The 24,266-nt window shown below is 28.6% G+C and overlaps 1 protein-coding gene across 1 annotated transcript; it reads right to left on the reverse strand.

Moving 5' to 3' along the window:
• Positions 1–10,069: 10,069 nt before the first annotated feature.
• On the reverse strand, positions 10,070–11,902 carry LOC130960342 (basic endochitinase-like). The gene is made up of 2 exons (XM_057885726.1): positions 11,442–11,902; positions 10,070–10,802 (listed from the first exon to the last, which is right to left on the reverse strand). Exons 1-2 carry the CDS (start codon positions 11,852–11,854, stop codon positions 10,307–10,309), a joined length of 909 nt encoding a protein of 302 aa, XP_057741709.1. The 5' UTR covers positions 11,855–11,902; the 3' UTR covers positions 10,070–10,306.
• Between the last annotated feature and the right edge of the window lie 12,364 nt (positions 11,903–24,266).

Here is a 24,266-nt window from a genome sequence, read left to right on the forward strand (position 1 = left end):
TAGCCAGTATACTCTTAAGAGGGGTGTTCTTAAGTAGGTCCATCATTTGAGTGTGTAGTGTAAGTGTATTGTGATACTTAAGATTGTTCAATCCATCTTATTAAATAAAAACAAGTTTAATCACCCGTGCTATGCACGTGATAAGATTAAAATTATAATTTTAAGTTGTTATGTTAAATTTTATTTTAATTATAACAATTTAATTAATAAAAAAATAACTTGTATGCGTTGTTTTTTTTTTTTAATATAGTGTTAATTATATTAACTATAAAATAGTTATTTAATCTATTTTTTCAATAAATCAGACATATATACTCAATATGACCATAAATAATCTAGTAATACTTAAATCTACCAACAAAGTTTTATATGTTAGTATACTGTGAAGTAAGAAAATATCAAAATCAGCTCAAAATGAAGAACAAATTAATAGAAAATCCTAATGCAGAAAGTTTTGTAATAAACAATAAATAATTTAAACCTTCTGAATAACAATTCAATGCTATCCTTTGATACCTGCAAAATATATACATGAAACAACAATGTATCAATGTTTGTATATAAAATTATATGATTAACGTAATTATAAAATTATTTGTCAAGAGAATAAAATTATACGAATTTTTATGATAATTTTAATATTCTCAAACTATTAATGTACAATAAGAATTCATCTATTAGTTCCTAGAATTTCTAAATTTTTTTAAGTGATAGTAATAAATTTTAATAAATAAATAGATTTAGTAAGACATTTTGTTATTACCTTTTTATTATAGGCTCTCAAAAACTTCTCTATATACCACATTCATCGTGCAGTAATTTCCAAGTGTATTAACCCGTGCCATGTACGTGATAAGATTAAAATTAAAATTTTAAATTATTTTGTTAAGATTAATTTAAATTATAATTTGATTAATAAAAATATAACATGTTATGTATTATTTGTTTTTTCTTAAGCTAGTGTTAAATATATTAACTCTAAATAGTTATTAATTGGTTTTAGTAATCTACTTTCTTCAATAAATCAAACATATATACTCAATGTGACCATAAATAACTTAATAATACTTAGACCCACCAACAAATTTTTATATGTTGTTCTATTGTCAAATAAGAACATATCAAAATTAGCTCAAAATAAATAATAAATTATTAGAGAATTCTAATGCACAAAATTCTCTAATAAACAATGAATAATTTAAATCTACTAAAAAACAACTCAACACTTTTCTTTGATGCCTGCAAAACATATACCTAAAATAATATTATATCAATGTTAGTATACAGTTTTACAATCATCGACCGTATTTACTATACATGACTCCTTCTTAAAAGTTATTCTATACACGTGTGTAGTCGGAAGATAAATTACTGGACTTTATTTTATTTTTCTAAATTATTATAATTATGCATTATTCATTAAATGCTAATTGTAATATTGTAATATAATTATAATAAAAATATTTTTCTAAAATAAATTTAGAAGAGAGAATAGTACTTTTATTTTAGAGGAAAAATGAATTCATGAGGAATTAATACTGTACTTTTATTAGTTGATAATGTATTAAATATTGATTTTATATAATTATAATAAAAATATTTCTCTAAATTAGTATAATCATGCATTATTCGTTAAATGTTAATTGTAATATAATGATAATAAATATATTTTTTTAAAATAAATTTAGAAAAGAAAATAGTGATTTCATTTTAGAGAAAAAATGAATTCATGAGGAATTAATACCTCACTTTTATTAGTTGGAGAAAAAATCCAGTTTTAGCATATTTTGTCATTATTATATATTTTTCTCTAATCATATATCCACTGTTTTCTTTTCTTTGTTTCAGCATTTTGAACCTGGGTTTAACTTATCGTAGTTCTCACTTCTCAGTCATTCTATTAGATGTAGTTGATAACTATTGAAATTTTTTTATTAATATAGGAGAAAAATATATTATTATATCATAGAATTAATATGAGTATATTTTATTATTAAATAAACAAAGTTAATATAAAATAAAATTATACATAAAAAACAAAAAAAATAAAATTAAAATAGCAAAAGTGATAAAAAGATTATTTTTATAATTTTATTTTGTCATTTTTATGTATAGAAGATTAGAAAATAGTAAATTTTTAACTAAATTAATTTATATTTATTGTATTTAATTTAAATAAGTAATAAATTATCTTATTTTAATTTATTTCTTAAATTTATATATCATAAAAATTAAATAAAATAATTAATATACATAATTTTAAATTGTGTGATACTTAAATATCTATTCAAATCAATTAGTTGATATAATTAATTCATCATAATGAATTGACTTTAATGATTTAAACAAAATAATACAGAAGCATGCTACGTTTATTCTATCATTAAAGGTAAAAATTCGATTTTTATATGATGATAGGATAGATAATATAATAGACGGCGAGAAAGAGAAAGATAAATATTTTAGATCCTAAGTTGTTTCATTTGAATGTTACAATGTGGGTATCACATTATTTTACTTATTCTACCCTATGGACTCTTTTGTAACTTTATTTCAGTATCAATAGAATTTCATTACCTTTGAGAACTAAATTAAAATTCAAAATGAAACAAAAAAAAAGTAAAGAATATAAAATTATTGATTGAAAAACACTCTAAATAATAAAAAGCCAAATTAACTTTAATATTAAATTCATTAATATGATTTTAATTTTATATAATAGTTAAAAAATATATTAGTAAAAGCAAATGGAAGAATAGCTTTAATTAGTATTTGATAAAATATTCATTTAGAATAATTAAAAAATATAAAATTATGATATTATTAAAAATAATACATTTTAATGTTAAAAAAATTATATTTAAATAAAATATTTATAAAATATAAAATTTAGAGTAACATAGCTTTATAAACATTAATCATTAATCAATTATGAACTAACATAAAATTATAATATAATTTATTTATGAAAAATAATCAATAATTAATATTAATAAATATAAAAATCATCCAAACACTTTAATTAAAAGTTTGAATGGTTAATTATTATTCATTATTAATAATATTTTGTTAATAAAAAAACTGAAAATATAATTATTCAGATTTAGATTTTAGAAAAATAAACGTATAAGTAACAAATAATCTATTTTATCATGTATATTATAAATTAATGAATTAAACTAACTGATATAATGAATTATAATAAATTAATTGGTATAAATTATAATAAATTCTATGATATTTAAAAAAAATAAATAAATAAATAGAAGAATAGAAGACTATAATAAAATAAATTGAATGTAAGTTTTTTTCTTTTTACAAATTTTATATCACATCTGCTTCAATAATAATAAATAAAAATACATCAACTTAATATCTAAGAAAAAAGGATGAGATAAAATCATAACACAATTCTAAAATAAAAGCTTAAATTAAACCATAATATCATTGCACAACACAAATTAAAAGTAATTTCACACTACAATATACCACACAAATAGATAAATGATTTAAGCTTAATTATAAATTTTTTATTTATTTATGCAAACATGATAACATCATGGTTTATAAATGCTTAATGGACAACATATCATATATTGCTCTAAATGATGAGCACGGGAGTTGAAGAGTGTGTGCAGATTTGTGTTCATGATAGTTGCCTTCTTGTGACGGCGCCTCATAGGAAGAAAAAGAATTGTTGTAAAAGCTACCCAATGAAAGAGTAATTGGTAAATAAATGATATTTTCTTCTAGCATATATGGTCTTTTATAGTAGTAAAATAAAAATGGAATGAATAAAAATTTGTATTTTTATATTAGAAATAGAATTTGATATTTATCTTAATAAAATTAAATAATTAATTAGTTATATTTAAATAAATAAAATAAATTAAATAAAATATTTTTAAGAATTAATCAAATCAATTAGTCAATACAAATAATTAGTATAATTAATTTTATTTGATTTATTGAATTCAAAAAATAAATTAGAAAATAATTGATTGAATTAATTAGTTAATATAATTAATTTATTATAATTGATTGGATTTAATGAATAAAAAAAACAAATAGAAAAACATAGGAGATAGTGATTTTTTTAACTAAATTAATATGTATTTATTGTATTTAATCAGTATAAGTAATAAATCATCTATGTTATTATATATCTTATTTAATCTTGCATGGCACGGATAATTATAAGTTATATTTTGATTTCTAATTATTTACGTACATAAATGATTAAAATATATAACATAAATATCGTAATTATTATAATTCTATGATATAATTATAATTAACATATTTTATCATAATTAAATATTGATTTGATATAATTATAATGAAAATACTTTCCCAAAATAATATAATCTACTATTATTCATCCACTAATTATTTGGCAATAAACCTTAATATGATTTTTTACATCTTCGCTATGGAAAATAACTACTTAGATATACCAAATAATATGTAACATATTACCACCTGTATAAATTAAGGCACAAACACAGAATTTAATTAAGGTGATTGAAACTTTCACCAAACAGAATATGACCTCAATCGAATAAAAAAGGGTACTCGATTTTGCATTAATTAGCTAGTCGAAGAAATAACATACTCATTCATTATTCATGTTTTATTATATTTTTTAAATAATATATAGAAAATATATATCCTGTGTTGTGACTATTAGTAATTTTATTAATAAACCTTTTTTTAAACTATTACTAATTTTAATTTTAATAGAAAATCTGAGAAAATAATTTCGCTTGCCATAAATAATATACTAAAACTGTTAGTATATTATCTTCTATATGATTAATTGAATTTATCAATGATTTTCCTGTGTAAATCGTTATTACTCAGTTTTTAATAACTACTTAATATACAAAATTTGAAATTGGAAATTGTTATTACTAATTCAATTAACTGGTTAATTGAGTAATAATTGTCAAATTATTAAGGTGCAAAATCATTGATTTACTCAATAGATTTCCATATATTATTTATATTTCAAGTAATAATTTAAAATTATATTATTTACCCAATTAATAATACTATTATTAATAATTATTTTTTACATTGATTTTTAAATCAATTATTAAATAATTATTTTTGTTAAGATAATTGTTTATAAATTATTTCAAATTATATTTTGTTAAGATATAATTATTTAGATTATTACTCATGGCACGAGTATAATTTCATTTTATACCAATTAATCAATTATAATTATATAACACGGGTGTAATTTTAATTTTATCCACCGATTATTGGCAAATAAATTTTATTCTAATTATAAATAAAATTTGTTTTTATTGGCAAATACATTGTCTTTAGGTCAACGATTTAATATATGTGTAGGTTCATTTTTTGTCAAATATAATGAAAATACAAATAAAGAAATAAAGGATAAAAATAAACTTAATAATATCTGACACTGCTTCATTTTATTAAATTATTTAAAAATAGCAAATCCACAAAAAATAATCGTAATATATAAATTGAGGCAATAATTTAAAATTTTATAATTATAATTTAATCAAATACTAATAGTAAAACCAAATTACCTAAACAATGTTGAACCTATTCTAGTCCTTAGTCACATATAGTATAGAATTATTCTTGTAACGACAACCAATTGAAATAACATTGTAAGTTTCAATATTTAGAATTCGTGTAAAATCAGACCATCCTCTTGTTAGATAAGCTTCATCATCCGCTATCCATGCAATGCGGCAAGATATAGAATTGTCACACCGAGAAACCAAACTAACTCTTATTCCCCTCAATGGCATTGCATGCATGCCAAAGAAAGCTGGTAATTTCTGAAAAAAATCAAAATATGTTAAAAAAATTATTCTAATAATGAACAACTTAAACTAAGAAAATTTAAATATATTACCAATCGTTGAAATTGCATATCTAAATTTGTCACGAATTTAGCAAAACTGAACTGAAACTGAGAGAATTCAATTTAATTATGTGCTCCACTTCGAAGATTTTCAGACAGACGTAAAAAGCATGGAAGGGATGGAACTTGAACTTGCCCTTTAAAGTTCCGTGGATGCAATTCCTCGATCAAAAATCGAGCTCCTCCTAAGAAATCTAACTTTAACCACATTCCATTGGGTTAGTCATAATAGGTGAGTAGATCCAACCATCCTTCGGTAAAATAGAGACTATTACCTCTTCTTTGAACACTTACATCCATGTAGTTGGAACCCGAATCAGTGAAGACAACTCGATGAGGTATTTCATAGATGTGATGCATTGTAAATGATTGTGGCAAAAGACAATCGAACTGGAACATTAGACGATAAGAATAATTTAGAGTAACAACAAATAAAAAATTATCAAAAGAATAATATAATAGAATGAGTATATGAAAAATATTAGAAAAATTTATAAATTGTACCTTAAAAGGATCAACTTCAATAAAAAACGAAGAATACATTCTTATTCTATGAAATAGTAAAAAAAATACTAAATATAAAATTATGAATTGACTCTCAAATTTAGATTAATGTACCACAGAAAAACACTATATATAGACTTTAGTAAAACAAAAATAAATATGTAAATTACCTATTATTAAGGTAATTTTTTAATAATGTATTAAATTTTGATTTGATATAATTACAATAAAAATATATTTCTAAATTAGTATGATTATATATTATTCATTAAATATTAATTACAATATAATTATATTAAAGATATTTTTATAAAATAATTTAAAAAAATTATTTGATATACGTCGTGAATCGGGTAACAAAATTTTTTTATTATTATTATTACTATTATTGATATTATTATTATTATTAAAATTATTAAAAATATTTTTAATTGATAATTGATAAGTAGTTTAATAGTGCATTAAATATTGATTTGATATAATTATAATGAAGATATGTTGCTAAATTAGTATAATTATATATTATTCATTTAGTATTAATTATAATATAATTACAATAAAATAATTTAAAATAAAAAAAATTATTCGTTTTGGAGGAAAAACAGAGGCATGAGAGATCGACACGTCACCTTTAGTAGCTAGAAAAAAACCCAGTTTTAGTATATTAAGTAGAAAAAAGTCTTTGGATAAGCTCATATTTGTTTTTTTTTTTTTTTGGGTCTTTTATATAACACATACAGATTCACACACATCAGTACTATTATGGATTCTATAACTTCCTAAGCTGACTCAAGATTCAAACCCTTGAGTGAGCTCTCGAACTACTACTATTTGCTTGGACTTCTCCGAACCCAATTCATTCTGGTCATGTGCCATCTTCTTTTTGGACTTTGCTTTTGGATCATAGCGTCTATTAGGTCCTTTTTTATTTGTCCAATCCGTTTTGGTTCTCAAAATGTATCAATTTGTGCTTGGAATTTTTTTAAGAAAAAAATTCAATTTTATTTCTAAATCAAAATTATAATTTGGAATGACGCATAATTTTGTTAATTTTAATATAATTAAATTTTTATTATTATTGATTTTTACCAATTTACCTTTAAATCAAAAGGAGAATGGATAATCCTCCGTATAGAATTAGAAAGAAAACAAAATTGTTAGAGCGGTGTATGAAATGAGACGAAAATAAAAAATAATTTGTCTATGGTATTTTTGGATATGAGAAATTGGGTTTGGACCATAAAAAGTAATGGTGAACCATTTCTAATGTCTTAAACCCAATTCATTAGCCAAGGAGAAAGTGAAAGAGGGCGACATATGAGGGTAAAAGTCAACAAGAAATTACTAATAGACACTAGGCACTATATATAGTTTTTTTTTTTTTGTGATTAGCCAGAAAAGAAAAAAAAAACAAAAGACAGAACTAAATTAATTGGTTAGATTCATATTTAAATCTATTAGATGTTAAAACTCACTCCATAGTTGACTCCAATTTGAGTAAATATTTGCACCAGAAGCAGCTACTCTAGCCATACAATCTGCAACACTATTTGCATTCCTCTGAATTAAAAGAATAGAGATTCGCCAATTGTAATTTATAACCTCTTGTATATGCTTTGCCAAATTCTATTTTGGAATATCCTTACCAAGCATTCTTTGGTTTACCAAGAAAAGAGCTTCTAAACAGCCTGTTTCACAAATAACCTCACGAAATCCATTATCCAAAACTAGAAGTAAACCTCTCCAAATTGCATACAATTCAACAAAAAGAACACTGCACACTTCGACTTTCCCAGTGCAACCCTTCAACCAAAATCCATCAGAATTGCGAATGATACAACCAAAACCAGCATAGCCAAAAGGAGCAAAACAACTAGCATCACAATTCAATTTAACAGAATGAATTGGATGTGGAACCCAATGCAAACAAAGCGAAGGAGGAGACAAAGATTGATGCATAGCAAAAATAGTGTGGAACTCCCTTGCTGAACTACAAAGCAAACTCACCACTTTACTAACACTCCAAGAGTCATCTGTATTAAATAAGTCACGATTCCTGCTTCTCTATATCCACCAGATGGTTGAAAAAAAAAGAAAAACATCTCCACTCCTTGTACCTCTTCTATAGATCCAATCACGTAAATTTGAGTTATTTGAATACAGGTCTAAAAGGTTCCAAACCTCCTTGACACTATGGCACTCCTGAAGACAATGAAGAATGGATTCAAGACCATTCTGACATCGATGACAAGTGTTAGATAAAGTTAAACCACGACCCAAACGAAACTCTGCCATAGAAATAGCATTATGAAGACTGAGCCAAATCAAGAACTTGTACTTCTCAAGAATATGCAGTCGCTATACCCACAACCAATTATCACGCTCATTCCAGTCAAACTTTCTTTTGGCTAGCCAACTGGCAACTGTATCCACTCCTAGCTGAGTAGAGTCTAGAAGATGCCACACCCCACGACCAACCCGAACTCTCTCCAGCATTCATATCCAGATTATAAGCATGCAAACGCTGTTTGACATCTTCTGAAATGTTAGAGAAAACAACATGGAGATTTCATTGACCTTCTTTTCAAACGTCTCTAATAGTTAAATCAAAGTCAGATATATGTACAAAAAGAACATCTTAAACAATTGAGCCATCAATATTCCAATTGTCAAACCAAAAAGATTGAATTTTATGAATTTTAAACTTAAACCTAATCTGGATTATAAGCATTCAAACTCAAACCTAATCTCATCTGTTATGAATTTTATCGCAGTCACTTTATTGTCCCTATCCATCCATGCATCTTCATCATGGCAGCGCCTTCCACCGCCCCTTTGCCGGCGGCAACAACCTTATATTACTTCGGTGTATTCACAAACCATGTTCTTAAGTTAATTATACAACTAATAATTCGGTATAGTCAATTGAGTTAAGCTATTCCAAGAATTACTTATAGTAGAATTGTGATGGTGGAAACGCAGGTGTAGTCGACTTCACGTGAAGTTGATAACTAAGAGTGGTCAGATGATTTGACGGATTTAACTAAATTTTCATCTGACAGCTCTTAGTTATCAACTTCACGTAAAGTCGACTGCAACTGAGTTTTCACATTTAATCAATCATTACATTAGTTGAGTTAGAATTTAGAAAACAATAGTTTTATTTTTTTATTTTTTGTTTTTAAGGGGAGGGGAAAAAAGTTGTTTTCAAAATAAAATCATGTTTGAATAACTTTTGTGCAATTGAATTAAAAACAAAATTAGAAAAACCTATGTTGTTAAGCTAATCTCTGGGCATTATTCATTAACTATTGTGTTAATTTTTTTTTTCACATATCCAAATAAAACAAAATTTGAAATTATTTTTCAGCAAAAGTATAAAACTTATTATATAAAGGAGCAATTATATATACTGAAATAAGTTTAATTAACCTCTAATTTTTGAGACACAACAACCATGTGTGATGTGTCTCTTCCTAAGATGCATATAAAAATGAATATTCTTTTTATATTACCATTTTTTTTAATCTCTAATAAGAAGTATTTTGTTCTGAATCTCTTGATTAACTGACTATAGAAGCATGCATTATATATTTTCACATAAACACTGGATTTAGTAATTTTAAGCAATATAAGAGTACACAAGATAATATATAAATACTTGAAAGCAAGATGCCCTTCAACTCATAGGAGCTGACATTTATTTACTAATAAAGGACATATTTAAGCTTTATGTTTGGCACACTAGTGAGGAACATATAATTTTAACTTAGACACCATCTTAGATCTTCGTTATATTAAACCGCTTTTAAGAATCGGTTTTTATTTAAACTTTAATAATTAACTACTAGCGTCTTATAAGACATATAGAATGTCTGTCAAGACGTTTATTTATTTATTAACACTATCATGTATTTTGGCACTAAATTTGCTGTTTTTGTCCATTTCTCTGTTCCACAGCATGACTCCTCCATAATTGGGAGAGTTCTTGACAAAAGGCAACACTTTATTTAAGACGGTTTCCGGCGTCACGTAACCCTTGTCAGTGTTCGTCGGCGCGGCAAGGAGGCCAACATAGAACTTGTGAGCATTTATGGTACTAGTCCACTTATTCCAGCTTCTTTGGAAGTTGTTTGAGTCAACTTGGCAATCAGGGTTGTTGTAAAACTGAATGAAGACAAAGTTGAAATAAACATTGGAGAGTGCTGGATTTTGATTATGATCAGGGAATGGACATTGTGGTGCAGCACTTAGGTAGAACTTTTTCCATGTGTTCTTGTCCATGTATTCCCTTAGCTTCTTAGCTAGCACTGCATAGTTTTCTGGGTCTCCACGATTCCCTTCTATGTCAAAGTCAATTCCATCCAATATAGCATCACCAAATGGCCTTGTTTTATTAGAAATAATCACAACTATACCATGTTAGATATCATCATAATATTATTGGCTAGGATAAACAAGTTCAAACTACAATGGAGACTCTTATCTTTTACATAAAGTTGATAGTTGAAAATTTTCAACCAATTTGTAGTTAAGGTCATGTCATTAACACCTGGGCTGATATTATTAACCGAGTTATGCATGAACGTAATGCTCATAATTTTCCTCTAGATCTAGCTGTAGTCGAGGCTCCATCTCTAAATGGATAATATTTTTGTTTTAAGGGATATGAGTTTTAAAAGTAAAGTAGCAATTTTAACACTGTTTTTATTGCTCCTTTACTTTTTTTTTATGCATATTACCAGATAAAAAATAATAGAAACATAAATAGAATTAAAAAAAAAAAGAAAATAATAATAATAAAAGGATGATAATTTAGTGAGAGATATTAAATTATGTAACGATTTTTAACTATTAACTTCACATTAAAATAACTAACTTCAGTTTTCATCTTCTAAGTATTAAAATGTCAACATTTAAGAACTAAAATAAAGTAATATTAGATTACGAGAAATGTATACAAATATATAATAACTAATTTACTGGTTGATTTTAAGTGTGCGCATGGCATTTTTGAGTTACATACCTTGAGCTTGATTGTCCCCCCAAGAAGTTATTCCATAAGTAATCTGCTAATTGGTTGGCATCATCAGCAGATGATAATCCATAGCCTCCATCAGCACCTCCAATTGAGAGCAAGACTTTGACATTTTTATTTTGGCAATTTTTTATGCCATGACCCACTTTTATGTGGCAATTAGGAACATTGTTACAGTGACCTGCTAGATTCACATGAGGTCTATTGCCATTCCCAAATTTACTTAGGAATGCTATGACAACAATTCCATAAAGTCCTGAGTTACATGCTTCTGTTAATGTTCCTTCACCTTGGTCACCTTGGCCCCAATAAGTAACAATACCACATTTTGCAGTGGAAAATAACACAAGGGAAATTAGAAGGAATAAGAGAGCTGAAAAGTGTGATGGTTTATTCTCCATGTTTTGTGTACGTGTTTTTTTTTGTTGGTACGGTCTGGGATGATTTAGTGCATGCCAATTTATAGAAAAATCACTCCGGTTACATTTGAATTGTTTTGACATAGAAACAAAGATATAAAAAATTAAAAACAAACACAAAACTTAAAAAAAAAACAAAGTTAATCTATCAAAATAGTATTCGAGATTGCATATCTTTAGAAAAAATAATTTTAAAAGCTATGAATGATAAATAAATCATGAAATATTTAAAAACGTAATAAATAAACAATTAAATTTTAAATATATATTTATAAAAAGATTTTAAAAATAAGATTTTTTATGTGATGTTTTGCAAGTATTATAAAAAAAAATTTTATAATTAAAATTTGATAATTTCATACTAAGTAAAATTTTTCTTTTCTTCTTTTTTGTAATTGACTGAATTTTTTAAAAAAAACTTAAAAGATAGATCTATAGACCTTTGCTTCAATTTTTGTATTTATTCAAATATTTATTCAAAAATTCAAATTAAATAAATAAGCCGTTTGTTAAATAAAAAAATTGTTTGACAACTTATGAAAAATATAATAGTTTTTGCTATTATTTTATCATGATTTATATCATTCAAAAACTTATTTGTTATTCGTTTTTTTTTTTTGAGCTATTTTAATAGTTTATCCCTTAAACAAATTATCTCTATCATATGTTGTTGTTACATGTAACAAATAAAAAATAAAAATAAATCGGAGGTTGACGGTGAAACAGTGATAGTCCAACAATATTTTCTGTCCTTAATTTTATCTTCATTGTCCTTATTTTTAAAAATAAAAAAGAAACAAGAATTTTTATTTCAAAGACTAAAAAAATATTGTTCAATTGTCATTCCATTTAATATATTGAAAGCTTTTATATTAGAACTATTTAATTTTTGCCATTAGAGACTTTATTGAGTGCTATAAGAATTAGTAATCACACACTTTTATTTATGATGTTTAAAAGAGAGTATATTGATAGTTTAAAATTAATTTTTACGGTCAATTATAAATTTAAGGATATATATAAATGGCTAAGTAGTTATGATGCAGGGATACGATACTGGTACGAGAGACACACGAATATACACATTTAAAATTTTTATAAGATAGGACATGACGACATATATATAAAATATAAAGTATTTTATAGATTATTGTAAATATAAATTAATTTTTATTTTTTTTTAATATTTTATTATATAAAATATTTAAAATATTTTTTTGTTTTAATAATTAATAATATATATTATATTTAAACTTATTTTAAGAATATATGTGAACAATAAAACTATATATGTTGATGTGTAATGATATTTAGGTTTGTCAAAACGTATCCAAAAAATTTTTTTTTTATTAAAACACAATTAAATACATATATGCGTACGTGTTAAACGAATGTCAATGAGTATCGTATCTAAATTATATCTAACATGCAGATACGATAAATTAAAGAAGTGTCTGTTCTTTATAGCTAAGAAGTAATAAATAAGATAGAAGGGTATGGTAACTATGCTAGCAAGATTGAACTCCCAGCTTGTGAAGGAAGTGTATGTTATTAGTTGTTTTTGAATTTGTGGTACAAAGAAAGGCATATACAGTCGATCAAAAATACTAAATGTATATTAAAAATTAATTATTATATATTTATATCTAAATATATATAATATATATTATTTAATTGATTATGAATATATATTTTTTATTTTAGTATATTTTTATATGAATAATTAATTTTTTTTATATATATATGGTTGATAATCATTGACCCGACAATCATGGGTGTGTTTGGGAAATCCGTTGGAAGGGAAGAAGCTGAAGCACGTTTAAATTTTTCGAAAGCTTCAATTTTTGGTTTGGTAAATTTTTTTCTCATAAACATAGAAGTGATTTTGCTGCCAAAACCACATTTACAAGAAGAACTATTTGTAGCTTCTGTGTTTTCTTAATTGGCTTTTAGCCATAGAAAATAATAATTTATTTACTTTTTACCAACTTTATCTTTTATATATGTTATTCTATTATTTATAAAATTCTTGTTATATCTATTTATATGAGTTCTATTTTCTATTATTTATTATTTTCATTTTTTTTCAACTATTTGTTTGACATTGTACACTTTTATAATTGTGATTTTTGTGTATTATATTTGTTATTATCTTTTTATAATTTAATTTATTAATTCTATTAGGTAAAGTAAATTAAACAAAAAATTAACTGTAACTAATAATAATAGTAAAAAATTATAACATACTAAAAAAATGAGTACCAAAAATACTAAAAATATATTATATAAAAAGATTACTAAAAACTTTTAGATTTGTTTCGATCACTATAAAGTAAATATTTAATTTTTTTATTATTTTCAGTATTCTCTTTTATAATTGTAATTCTCGTATACTATGTTTTAGTGTAAGTTTTTATAATATATATTATGATTCCATTAAAAAAGATAAATTAAATAAAAAATTAATCACGTTGGATTCCAAATTAATATTAAGAATAAGATTATTGAGAGTACTACAATAAAAATATGATGTAAAAAATACTAAAGTAACATTTAATACTTAGAAAATGTAACATATTTGATTAAATATTCTTATATATATATATATATATAATTTATATTTTTTATTTTTATTTAAAAATATATTTTATCTATTTTTATATGTTATTTTTATTTTAGTAAGTAAATATTAATTTTATTATAAAATTAACTAATAAGATATATTTAAATATCTAAATTAAAATAATAGGATAATATAAAAAAAATTTAAATTGATGTCTATTTTAGTAATTTTTTATCTAAAAGTGATTTTGAGTGGTATAAGTCAAACAACATTTATTTTACTATAATCCATTTTGATACAAAAATTATCAAACATAGATTACTTTAACACAAACTTATTTTTAATCAAAATCAAATTTGCAAAATCAATTTTATATAAACTCCTATTTGCAAACTATAATCCAAACACACACGATGCATGTTCTGAAGTCAGCTTTTAAAACAGTGTGCATGAAACATGTTTCACGATAAATCTCTTATCTGATCTATCGAAAATAAATTTAAACGAAGGGTGAAGAATTACTTGTTGACTTCAAGTCTTCAACCAATAAATATTCATTATTCTAAGAAATATAAATAAATAAGTTTTTTGACCAATTTAGATTTAAGAATAAATAATTTTTTTTATTTTATGTTAGTATTTAATGTTCAATTTAAAATGTTAACGTGATATGTTAATGATTTCTATTAACAGTACTAATAGAAAAATTGCGTTGTTTTATGAAAATCAAGAATACGAATTGAAGTAGATTTTTTTCTATTAAAAATCAAACTATTATTTAAAAAAAAAAGAAGACAAGAGTTAGATTAATACTTTACTTTGATTATTACCTATCGAAAGATGAGGTTAGAGCAAGGTGAGAGTCCATAGATTCGAACAATGTTGTCATTCTTATCATTCTTATCTCCCTAGCTTTAATTTAGGTTTTGGTCATTTTTAATTATAAAAAGTTTAAAGTAAATAGAAAATCAACCAAAGGATTATAATTAATTTGCTTTTATGATTGTAGGATGCGGAACGCTTAAAGTTATTATGCTGTTTTTTTTTTAGAATAGAATAAGATAAGATATTGAGAACAAGATATAAAAAATAGAGATATTAAATTTTGTATTCATGTATTTTGTTTAGAGATAAACTAGAATAAATTATGAAAATTCAATTTATTCTCATTTTTTTCTGTTCAAAAAATTTGAGACAAAAAATATAATAATAATAAATTAACAAAAATAATAAAAAAAAATAAGTTGTGTTCCTTATTAGTATTTTTGTGTCTTTTCTGTGACGATGGATATAAAATACACTGATTCAGTGTTTTTGAATACAATATCTCTGTTCATGTCTCCTTTGTCAAACACAATTTTATGTCTCTGTATCTTTATTTCAGTGTCCTGTCTCTATAATCAAACGCAGCCTTATATATAGTGTTAAGAAAAGAATAATTCTTATTAATTAAATTTAAACCCATATAATATATATAAAAAGATGCTTGGTGTAAAATACAGATTTCAGATTCTTGAAATTATGTTAAAAAGAACATCGTTACTATTTTTTTTTTATCTAATAATCAATATTTGATCCAATTAAAGGGGTTTGTTGACTTTGAATTGGATTTCTATCGATCTCTTTCACTATATATCTTGATTTTTCTATTGGGGGCAATCTTCTTCAAATAGATAGAGGAAAGATCATAGTCAATACCACACTTTTGCGTACAACTCTGAGCAACCAATCGTGTCTTATATCGGTCAATAGAACCATCAGAGCGAGCTTTAAGCTTGTATACCCATCTGCTGCCTACAACTTCCTGAGCAGAAGAATGATCAACCAAATCCCAAGTGTATGCCTTTTCAAGTACCTGTATTTCTTCCTGCATTGCTTGTTGTCAATTTAGATTTGTGGAGGCTTCTCTGAATGACTTAGGTTCATGTTGATGTAGGATAGTAGAAAAACAATGATAATCAAGAAGGTGAGGAGGTGGATTCCTTACCCCAGAAGAACGAGCAGGAGGAGGAGGCATGACAGTAGGAGCAGGATTATCGTCCGGTCTGGAATCATGGGGAGATGGAGAAGGCAGAAGAACAGGAGGCTGTGGATGGTCACTCGAGATAGAATCTGTAGAATCATCACTAGGAAAAAAATCAACATTGGGGTTAGTAAACAAAGGTGATTGAGTAGTAGAAATTGACTCAAAGGATGAGAACCGAAAAAACATGTGATGCTCCCAGAAGACAACATGACGAGATATACGGACACGTTTAGAGAGAGGATCCCAACAACGATAACCCTTGTGTTCAGTGCTATAACCAAGGAAACAACACATACGAGCCCGAGGTTCAAGTTTACTATGTTCATGAGGCTGAAGAAGAACAAAACATACACAACCAAAAACTCGAAGAGAACTATAATCTAGGGAGGTATGATAAAGACGCTCAAAGGGAGTAACATTACCAAGAACAGAAGAAGGGAGTCTATTGATAACATGAACAGTAGTAAGAACAGCTTCACCCCAAGTACGCTCAGGACACGAAGAAGAAAGGAGCATTGCACGGACGGAGTCAAGAATGTGACGGTGTTTGCGTTCAGCTCTACCATTTTGTTGAGACGTACCAGGACAAGAAAACTAAGACAAAGTGCCATGTTCTGCAAGAAAGGTTAAGAGTTTAGAATCACGGTATTCTATAGCATTATCACGTCTGAAAACCTTAATGGCTTTGAAAAACTGAGTTTTAATCATAGTAGCAAAGTTGATATAGATTTGAGGTAACTCATGGCGACTAGTCATCAAATAAACCCAAGTAAAACGGGAATAATCATCAATGAAAACGACAAAGTATCGAGCTCTGCCCATAGAGGCAGTGGGAGCGGGGCCCCAAACATCAGAGTGAATGAGATCAAAAGGAGAGCAAGCAAGAGATGAATTATTGTGCAAAAATAAAGCAGGTTGTTTGGCAATTTGGCAAGAAATGTAATCAAAAGATTCATTTGGAATCTGACCTAAAACACCCTGAGACACAAGAAGACGCAGTTTTTTCTAAGGAGGTGTGGGCAAGACGTTGATGCCATAAGTGAAGGGTAGAGGGAGAAGAAGCAGCATAGAGATTTGGTATAGGAGGAATATGAAGTTTCTTGAGTTCAAACAATCTTCCGACCTTACGTCCAGTCTCGATGATTTGTTCCGTCCGAAGATCCTGTACACGACAACCAGAAACAGAAAAAGTGACTTCAAAACCCAAATCAACAAGTTGACCAACAGAAATAAGATTAAAGTTTAATTTGGGAATATAATAAGTATCAGGAAGATTAAGAGTCGACTGGGATATAGAAACCTTGTGTGTTGCGTGCAAGAGGGAACCATTTGCAGTATTGACAAAAGGTCCATTTACAGTGGTAGACATAGACGAGAAGAGATTACGCAATGGAGACGTGTGATTAAAGCATCCCGAGTCAAAATACCATTTAGAAGTACCTGGAGGGGTCGAAAGAGCAGCAGGGGTATTACCAGAAAGGGAGAGAAGACGTTGAAGAAGAGACACAATATCAGATAGAGAGACAGGAGACGAGGTGAGAGAAGCAGTGGTGGTAGATTCAAGAGTAGTATCAACAGTAGAAGCAGGCGCAGGACGTGGTGGGCGAGTAGGACAGGTAGTAATCAAATGTCTCGAGAGCTTGTAATAATGGCAAAATAGTTGTGCACAATGGTAGCTAATATGACATTTCTGGTGGCATGTGCGACATTCAACAGAGGGACAGCTAGAGAACGGGTGCCCAAAATGGTTACAGTTGCGACAGAAGGCACCCTTTCTGTCTGTGGCAGCAAAAACATTTGACTTTTCCATAATAGTAGTCACAGAGATCAAGGAAATGAGAGAAAACTACAATTTCGGAGCAGAAAATGAAGAAATGGATGGCAAAATCGAAAAGAGCTCACCAAAAAACTTTAGGGAGGGTCCCACTGTCTGACACGTCAGCGGCCACGTCAGATGCCACGTCAGCTGCTTCGTCAGCAGCGCAAGACACGTGGCAACACGCGACAGGAGGAAGGAGACGCGTCAGCGCTGACGCGAGCACTGAGCTGGCAGCGGGTCGGAGAACGCGAGTCGGGCCAGGTCGGGTCGAGCGCGGTCTGGACGGATCCGCGTGGGTGCTGGCGACGACACGTGGCGCTGTCTGGGACCGTTGATCCTGGGCGTGGATCCAACGGTTCTGGATGGCGTCTGGGGAGAGAGAACCTGAAGCGGTGACCTGACTTCCGGCAGCGCGTGAGGGCGCGTCCGGCGGCGGTAGGCGGCGAGGTCGGCAACGTTGGAAAGCTTGCAACGAGTAGAAGACGAAGGTGGCTGTGGTGACGAACCAAGGCGTCAGGAAGATGTCGAAAACGGAGGACAAAGTACTGCCGGTGAAACAAAATAAAGGAGGTAGAAACCAATTGTTTCTGAAAAAAAAATAACCTAAGTTCTTGATACCATGTTAGAAACAAGAGAAAAATCTGAGAAAGGTGATTTTGTGTTTATTCATGTTGATGAAAAATACAATGTACAAGGGGTATATATAGGAAGAATCAAAGTAATAAAAGTATAGAATCCTACAATTAATATACAGATATACCATATAAATATAAACGATACTAACTGATCTAAATTGATTTTAATGATTCTCTAATGATTCTCTAACATATAAAATAAAAAACTTGTTTACTTAGTATTGCCATTGTCTTGTTTACTTAGTATTGCCATTGTCTTATAGCATTTTTTTCTCGTTTCGTTGTGACAGTTTGATCATGACTAAAGACGAAGACTTCATGCTTATAAATTTAATGATGCTAAAAAGTTTTTTGTCAAAGAATCAAGAATGATAATGGTTTGGCAATAAATAAATAACTATGATGAGACACATTATATTGTAGTGATCGTCTTTCGAAAAATTTTATTTGAAAGGAAGAGAGAAAGAATATATGTTCTCTAATTTCATGTTTTTTCTTTTATACAAAAATACTATTCGTACATCAAAATTAGGTACTATATTAAAATCAGTTATCAATGTATTTGTATATAAATACATATGTAATTTATTTTATTTTCAACGTATATTTATATTCTAGTATATATTTTATACTAGTAATTGACTTTAGTGACTAATTTTAATGTACACGTAGCAGAATTTTTTTTTATAATATTTTTTTTCCGACATTTCGACTATTACTAAAAGACCAAGACCTTATGCTTATAAATTTGTCGATTCTACAAAGCTTCTTATAGTGAAATGGTGATGGTTTGGCAACAAATGAATAACTATGATGAGACATATTATATTGTAGTGATCGATTTTTGGAAAATTTTATTTGAAGAGAGGAGAAAAAGAATATATATTCTCTAATCTCATGTTTTTTTATGGTATTTTTTTTCGTTTAATTATGACATTTCGACCATAACTAAAAGACCAAGACCTTATGTTTATAATAATTGAAAGATTCTAGGGTGGTTTTTAAATTTTTGTTTAATTTGTCTAAATATAACTATTTTTTGATACTCATTATAAGTAAATTCTATTTCTTTATGTTTGTGTTAGCCATTTAGTTATAGACATTGTAGCAATAACCAAATAAATTTGTCGATTCTAAGAAGTCTCTTGTGAAAAAAATAAAGAATGATGATGGTTTTGGTAACTCATGAATAAATATGATGATATACATTGTTTTGAGAATTTTTGTTGTCCATGGTATTCTCCAACCCAATAGATCAAAGATAAATTCATTGTGGGTCTGAATCGTTGGCTAATGGATTGTTGTATATACAAAACGAAATTTGAACTTACGACATTTATTTAAGTAAACGAGTGAACCAACCACTTAACCAACTCAATTAGTTATATTTCCTCTATTTTTATTGTTGCTTTTTTCAAATTTAATTTTAATTTTGATTCAAGATTTTATAGACAAAAAAATAATTAACTTTAATTATTACCTATCCAAGATTAGGTTAGAGTAGGGCGAGACTCCATGGGAGTGGATCCTCTCCAGTGAGAAAAAAACTGGATGGTATCCAGTGTTCAATCTAACCATTCATTGCGCTCTCTCTCTTATTTATTTCTGGTCCCACTCATAGAATCAAAGGTGATAGATCACACTAGATTCTATCAATTGTTAAAAAAACTAGAGAGGATCTTTTTCCAGACTCCATAGATTCAAACAATGTTGTCATTCTTATCTCTCTAGTTTTAATTTAGGTTTTAGTCATTTTTAATTATAAAAAGTTTAAGAAAATAGAAAACCAACCAAAGGTTTATAATTAATTTGCTTTTATTGTTGGATGCGGAACGCTGAAAGTTTTTTTTTTTTTTTTTTTTTTTTTTACCAAAGATAGGATTCGAATTCGCGACCTGTTAAATGAGTATGGGGAGATTATATCATTTGAGCTATAATTCATTGGCTAAATTTGGAAAAATAGAAGACTCGAACCCGCAACCTCTTAATTGAGTATGGGGAGTCTGTGCCATATAAATTTAACTAAATTTAAACCCATATAATATGTATATAGATAGATGCTTATAAAACACAGATTTCATATTCTTAAAACCATGTTAAAAACTAAAAAGTACATCGTTACTATTTGTTTTTAATTTAATAATCACTATTTGATCCAATTAAAGGGGTTTGTTGACTTTGAATTGGATTTCTAATTTTCTATCAATTTCTTTCATTATATGTCTTAATTCTTCTACCCGGACAATTTTCTTTAAATAGATAAAAAGACCATTATAAAATAAAGAATAAATGTCCTTTTCGGTCCCTAACCATTTGTTCGATAAACTTCTCACTCCTTAAGAAATCTAAAAACCTAAATCGGTTCTATTTACTTTGATATATGTACATTTCAATTCTTGGTTAGGGATCGGAAAGAACATTACCAGAGACCAAAAAAACATTTATTCAAAATAGATAGGGACTGAAATGTACATATATCAAAGTAGATAGAAACCGATTTAGGTTTTTAGATTTCTTATAGAATGGAAAGTCTACCAAACAAATAATTAGGGACCGAAAAGGACATTTACTTTAGAATAAAAAGCTTGTTTATTTAATGTTGCTATTGTCTCATAGCATTTTTTTTCTCGTTTCGTTGTGACAGTTTGACCATGACTAACGACGAAGACTTTATGCTTATAAATTTATCGATTTTAAGAAGTTTTTTGTGAGAGAATCAAGAATGATAATGGTTTGGCAACAAATAAATAACTATAATGAGATACATTATATTGTAGTGATTTTTTTTTGGAAAATTTTATTCGAAGAGAAGAGAGAAAGAATATATATTCTCTAATCTCGTTTTTTTATAATATTTTTTTTTTTCGTTTAATTACGAAATTTCGACCATAACTAAAAGATTAAGACCTTATGCTTATAAATTTGTCGATTTTAAGAAGTTTCTTGTGAAAGGATCCAGAATGGTGATGGTTTGGCAACAAATGAATAATATGATGAGACACATTATATTGTAGTGATCGTTTTTCTGAAAATTTTATTTGAAGCGAGGAGAAAAAGAATATATGCTTTCTAATCTCATATTTTTTTTATAGTATTTTTCTCTTTTGATTATGATATTTTGACCATAACTAAAAGACCAAGACCTTACGTTTATAATAATTGAAAGATTCTACGGTACTTTTTTAATTTTTGTTTAATTTGTCTAAAACTTGATTTAGTAAAACTTTTTAAGGGGTGTATGTGCTTTTTAAAAGTTTAAACTCCTTATTTTATGTTTGGTAAATAAAAAAGATACGTGTTTGTGCTTGCAGTTTTTAAAAGATCAAGATACTTTTGAAAGCATTTAAGATAGAGCTTTTTAAGGTTGGCATGTGCTTTTCAAAATTTAAAAGTCTAATATAACCTCATATGTTAACTAATTTTTAAATTTAATGTTTCCATTTATGTCTATTATAGTATTTTTAAATTTTAAAAGCTGTTCATACCCTGACCCAATAATGAAGGCCCAGGTCCAAATAAAAGGCCTAGTCCGGAGAATTGAGCCTTACTAAGCACCAACCTTCACACTAAGAAGTCGGTGCCAAACCCGACTTACTCCCAAGAAGTCGGGACAGAGAATAGTTGGCAGATAAGCACTCATTCAAATGAGTAACTGCCCCTAAAATCTCTCTAACTACTTTATCGAGCCATATCTTAACCTCCCTAAAGATAATGGGACGGTTAACACCCTAAAAATATGGCACTACTCCAACGGTGGTTATTGGCTCACCACTATAAATACACTGACACCCCTCAGGTATCTCTAAACCCAATACTCTCTAGACCTGCTCACACCCTTGCTAATTTAGGCATCGGAGTGTCTTTGCAGGTACCACCCCCCATTCACTCACGGGCGCAAGTCGGAAGGAGGCTCCAACGTGCAAACCAGCTCGGAAGCCACCATCCGCGGACGATTGGGCCAACCAAAGCCATCCATCTTATTAATCTCCGGTTACCCATCGTAACATTGGCGCCGTTGCCGGGGACCTGAGAGATCATCCAACGATGGCAGATAGATCCCACGAAGAAGGCCATGTGGAAACAGACTCTGAACAAGAGAATCTGGACACAGGCAACAACGATGTGGACCTCACCCTCCACCAAGAAATCGATAATCAACACAGGGAAGGCACTTCCGGAATAAAGAATCCGAAGGTGAACTCCTCAGAAGGGCGCGAATCAGAAAAAGAAGGACCACCCCATGTAACTGAACTCATGGGATTAGTCCACAGCCGCCTGGAACAATTAGAGCAGGAGCGAGAACGACAAAAGGAAACTGAAAAGAGCCTAAAAGAGGAGATGGAACGACGAAAAGAGTTAGAAAGAAAGCTCTTACAGTTGGAATCCTCCCTCAAAAGTCATAACTCCCGCGATGAACACGAAGAACCACCTTTAGGTGGGGAGGATCCCTTCAGCGAGGATATCATGAGGGCTAAAGTTCCGAGAAACTTCAAAAGCCCTGACATGGACCTCTATGACGGGACCACGGATCCGAAGCATCATCTGAGCAACTTTAAAAGTCCGATGTACCTAGCTGACGCTTCCGACGCTACACGATGCAAGGCCTTCCCGACCACTCTATCGAAAGCAGCGATGAAGTGGTTCGATAGCCTTCCCCCGAGGTCGGTTACTAGTTTTGAAGACCTCTCAAGGAAGTTTTTGATGAGGTTCTCAATCCAGAAAGACAAAGTGAAACATGCACCGAGCCTCCTGGGAATAAAACAGGAGGTCGGAGAATCTTTACGAACCTATATGGAAAGGTTCAACAAAGCATGTTTGGAGATTCAAGACCTACCCACCGAAGCGGTAATAATGGGGCTAGTCAATGGACTTAGGGAAGGTCCTTTCTCGCAGTCCATATCCAAAAGACACCCCACCTCCTTGAGTGATGTACAGGAAAGAGCTGAAAAGTACATCAACATGGAGGAAAACGCCAAATTAAGAGACCTAAGTTGGCGACCCGGACCCCCTCCCTCAACAAAGGAGAGGGAAAGGGAAACCAAGAAAAATGAAGAACTCGGTCTCGAAAGGCCAAGAAAATATCACTCTTATACTCCTCTGAAAGTTTCTATAGTGGACGTATATATAGAGATTTGTAACACTGAGAGATTGCCACCCCCTAGACCCATCAAAAATAAAAAAGGGGGAAGCCGCAATGACTACTGCGAGTACCATAAAATATATGGTCACTCTACAAACGACTGTTACGACCTTAAAAATGTGATAGAAAAGCTGGCTAGAGAAGGTCGGCTTGATAGATATCTCGTAGAAAGGTCGGACGGTCACGGAAAGAGAAAGCGAGACGACATGGA

This window comes from Arachis stenosperma, chromosome 2 (assembly GCF_014773155.1).
Source record: "Arachis stenosperma cultivar V10309 chromosome 2, arast.V10309.gnm1.PFL2, whole genome shotgun sequence".
Classification (NCBI taxonomy): Eukaryota; Viridiplantae; Streptophyta; class Magnoliopsida; order Fabales; family Fabaceae; genus Arachis; species Arachis stenosperma.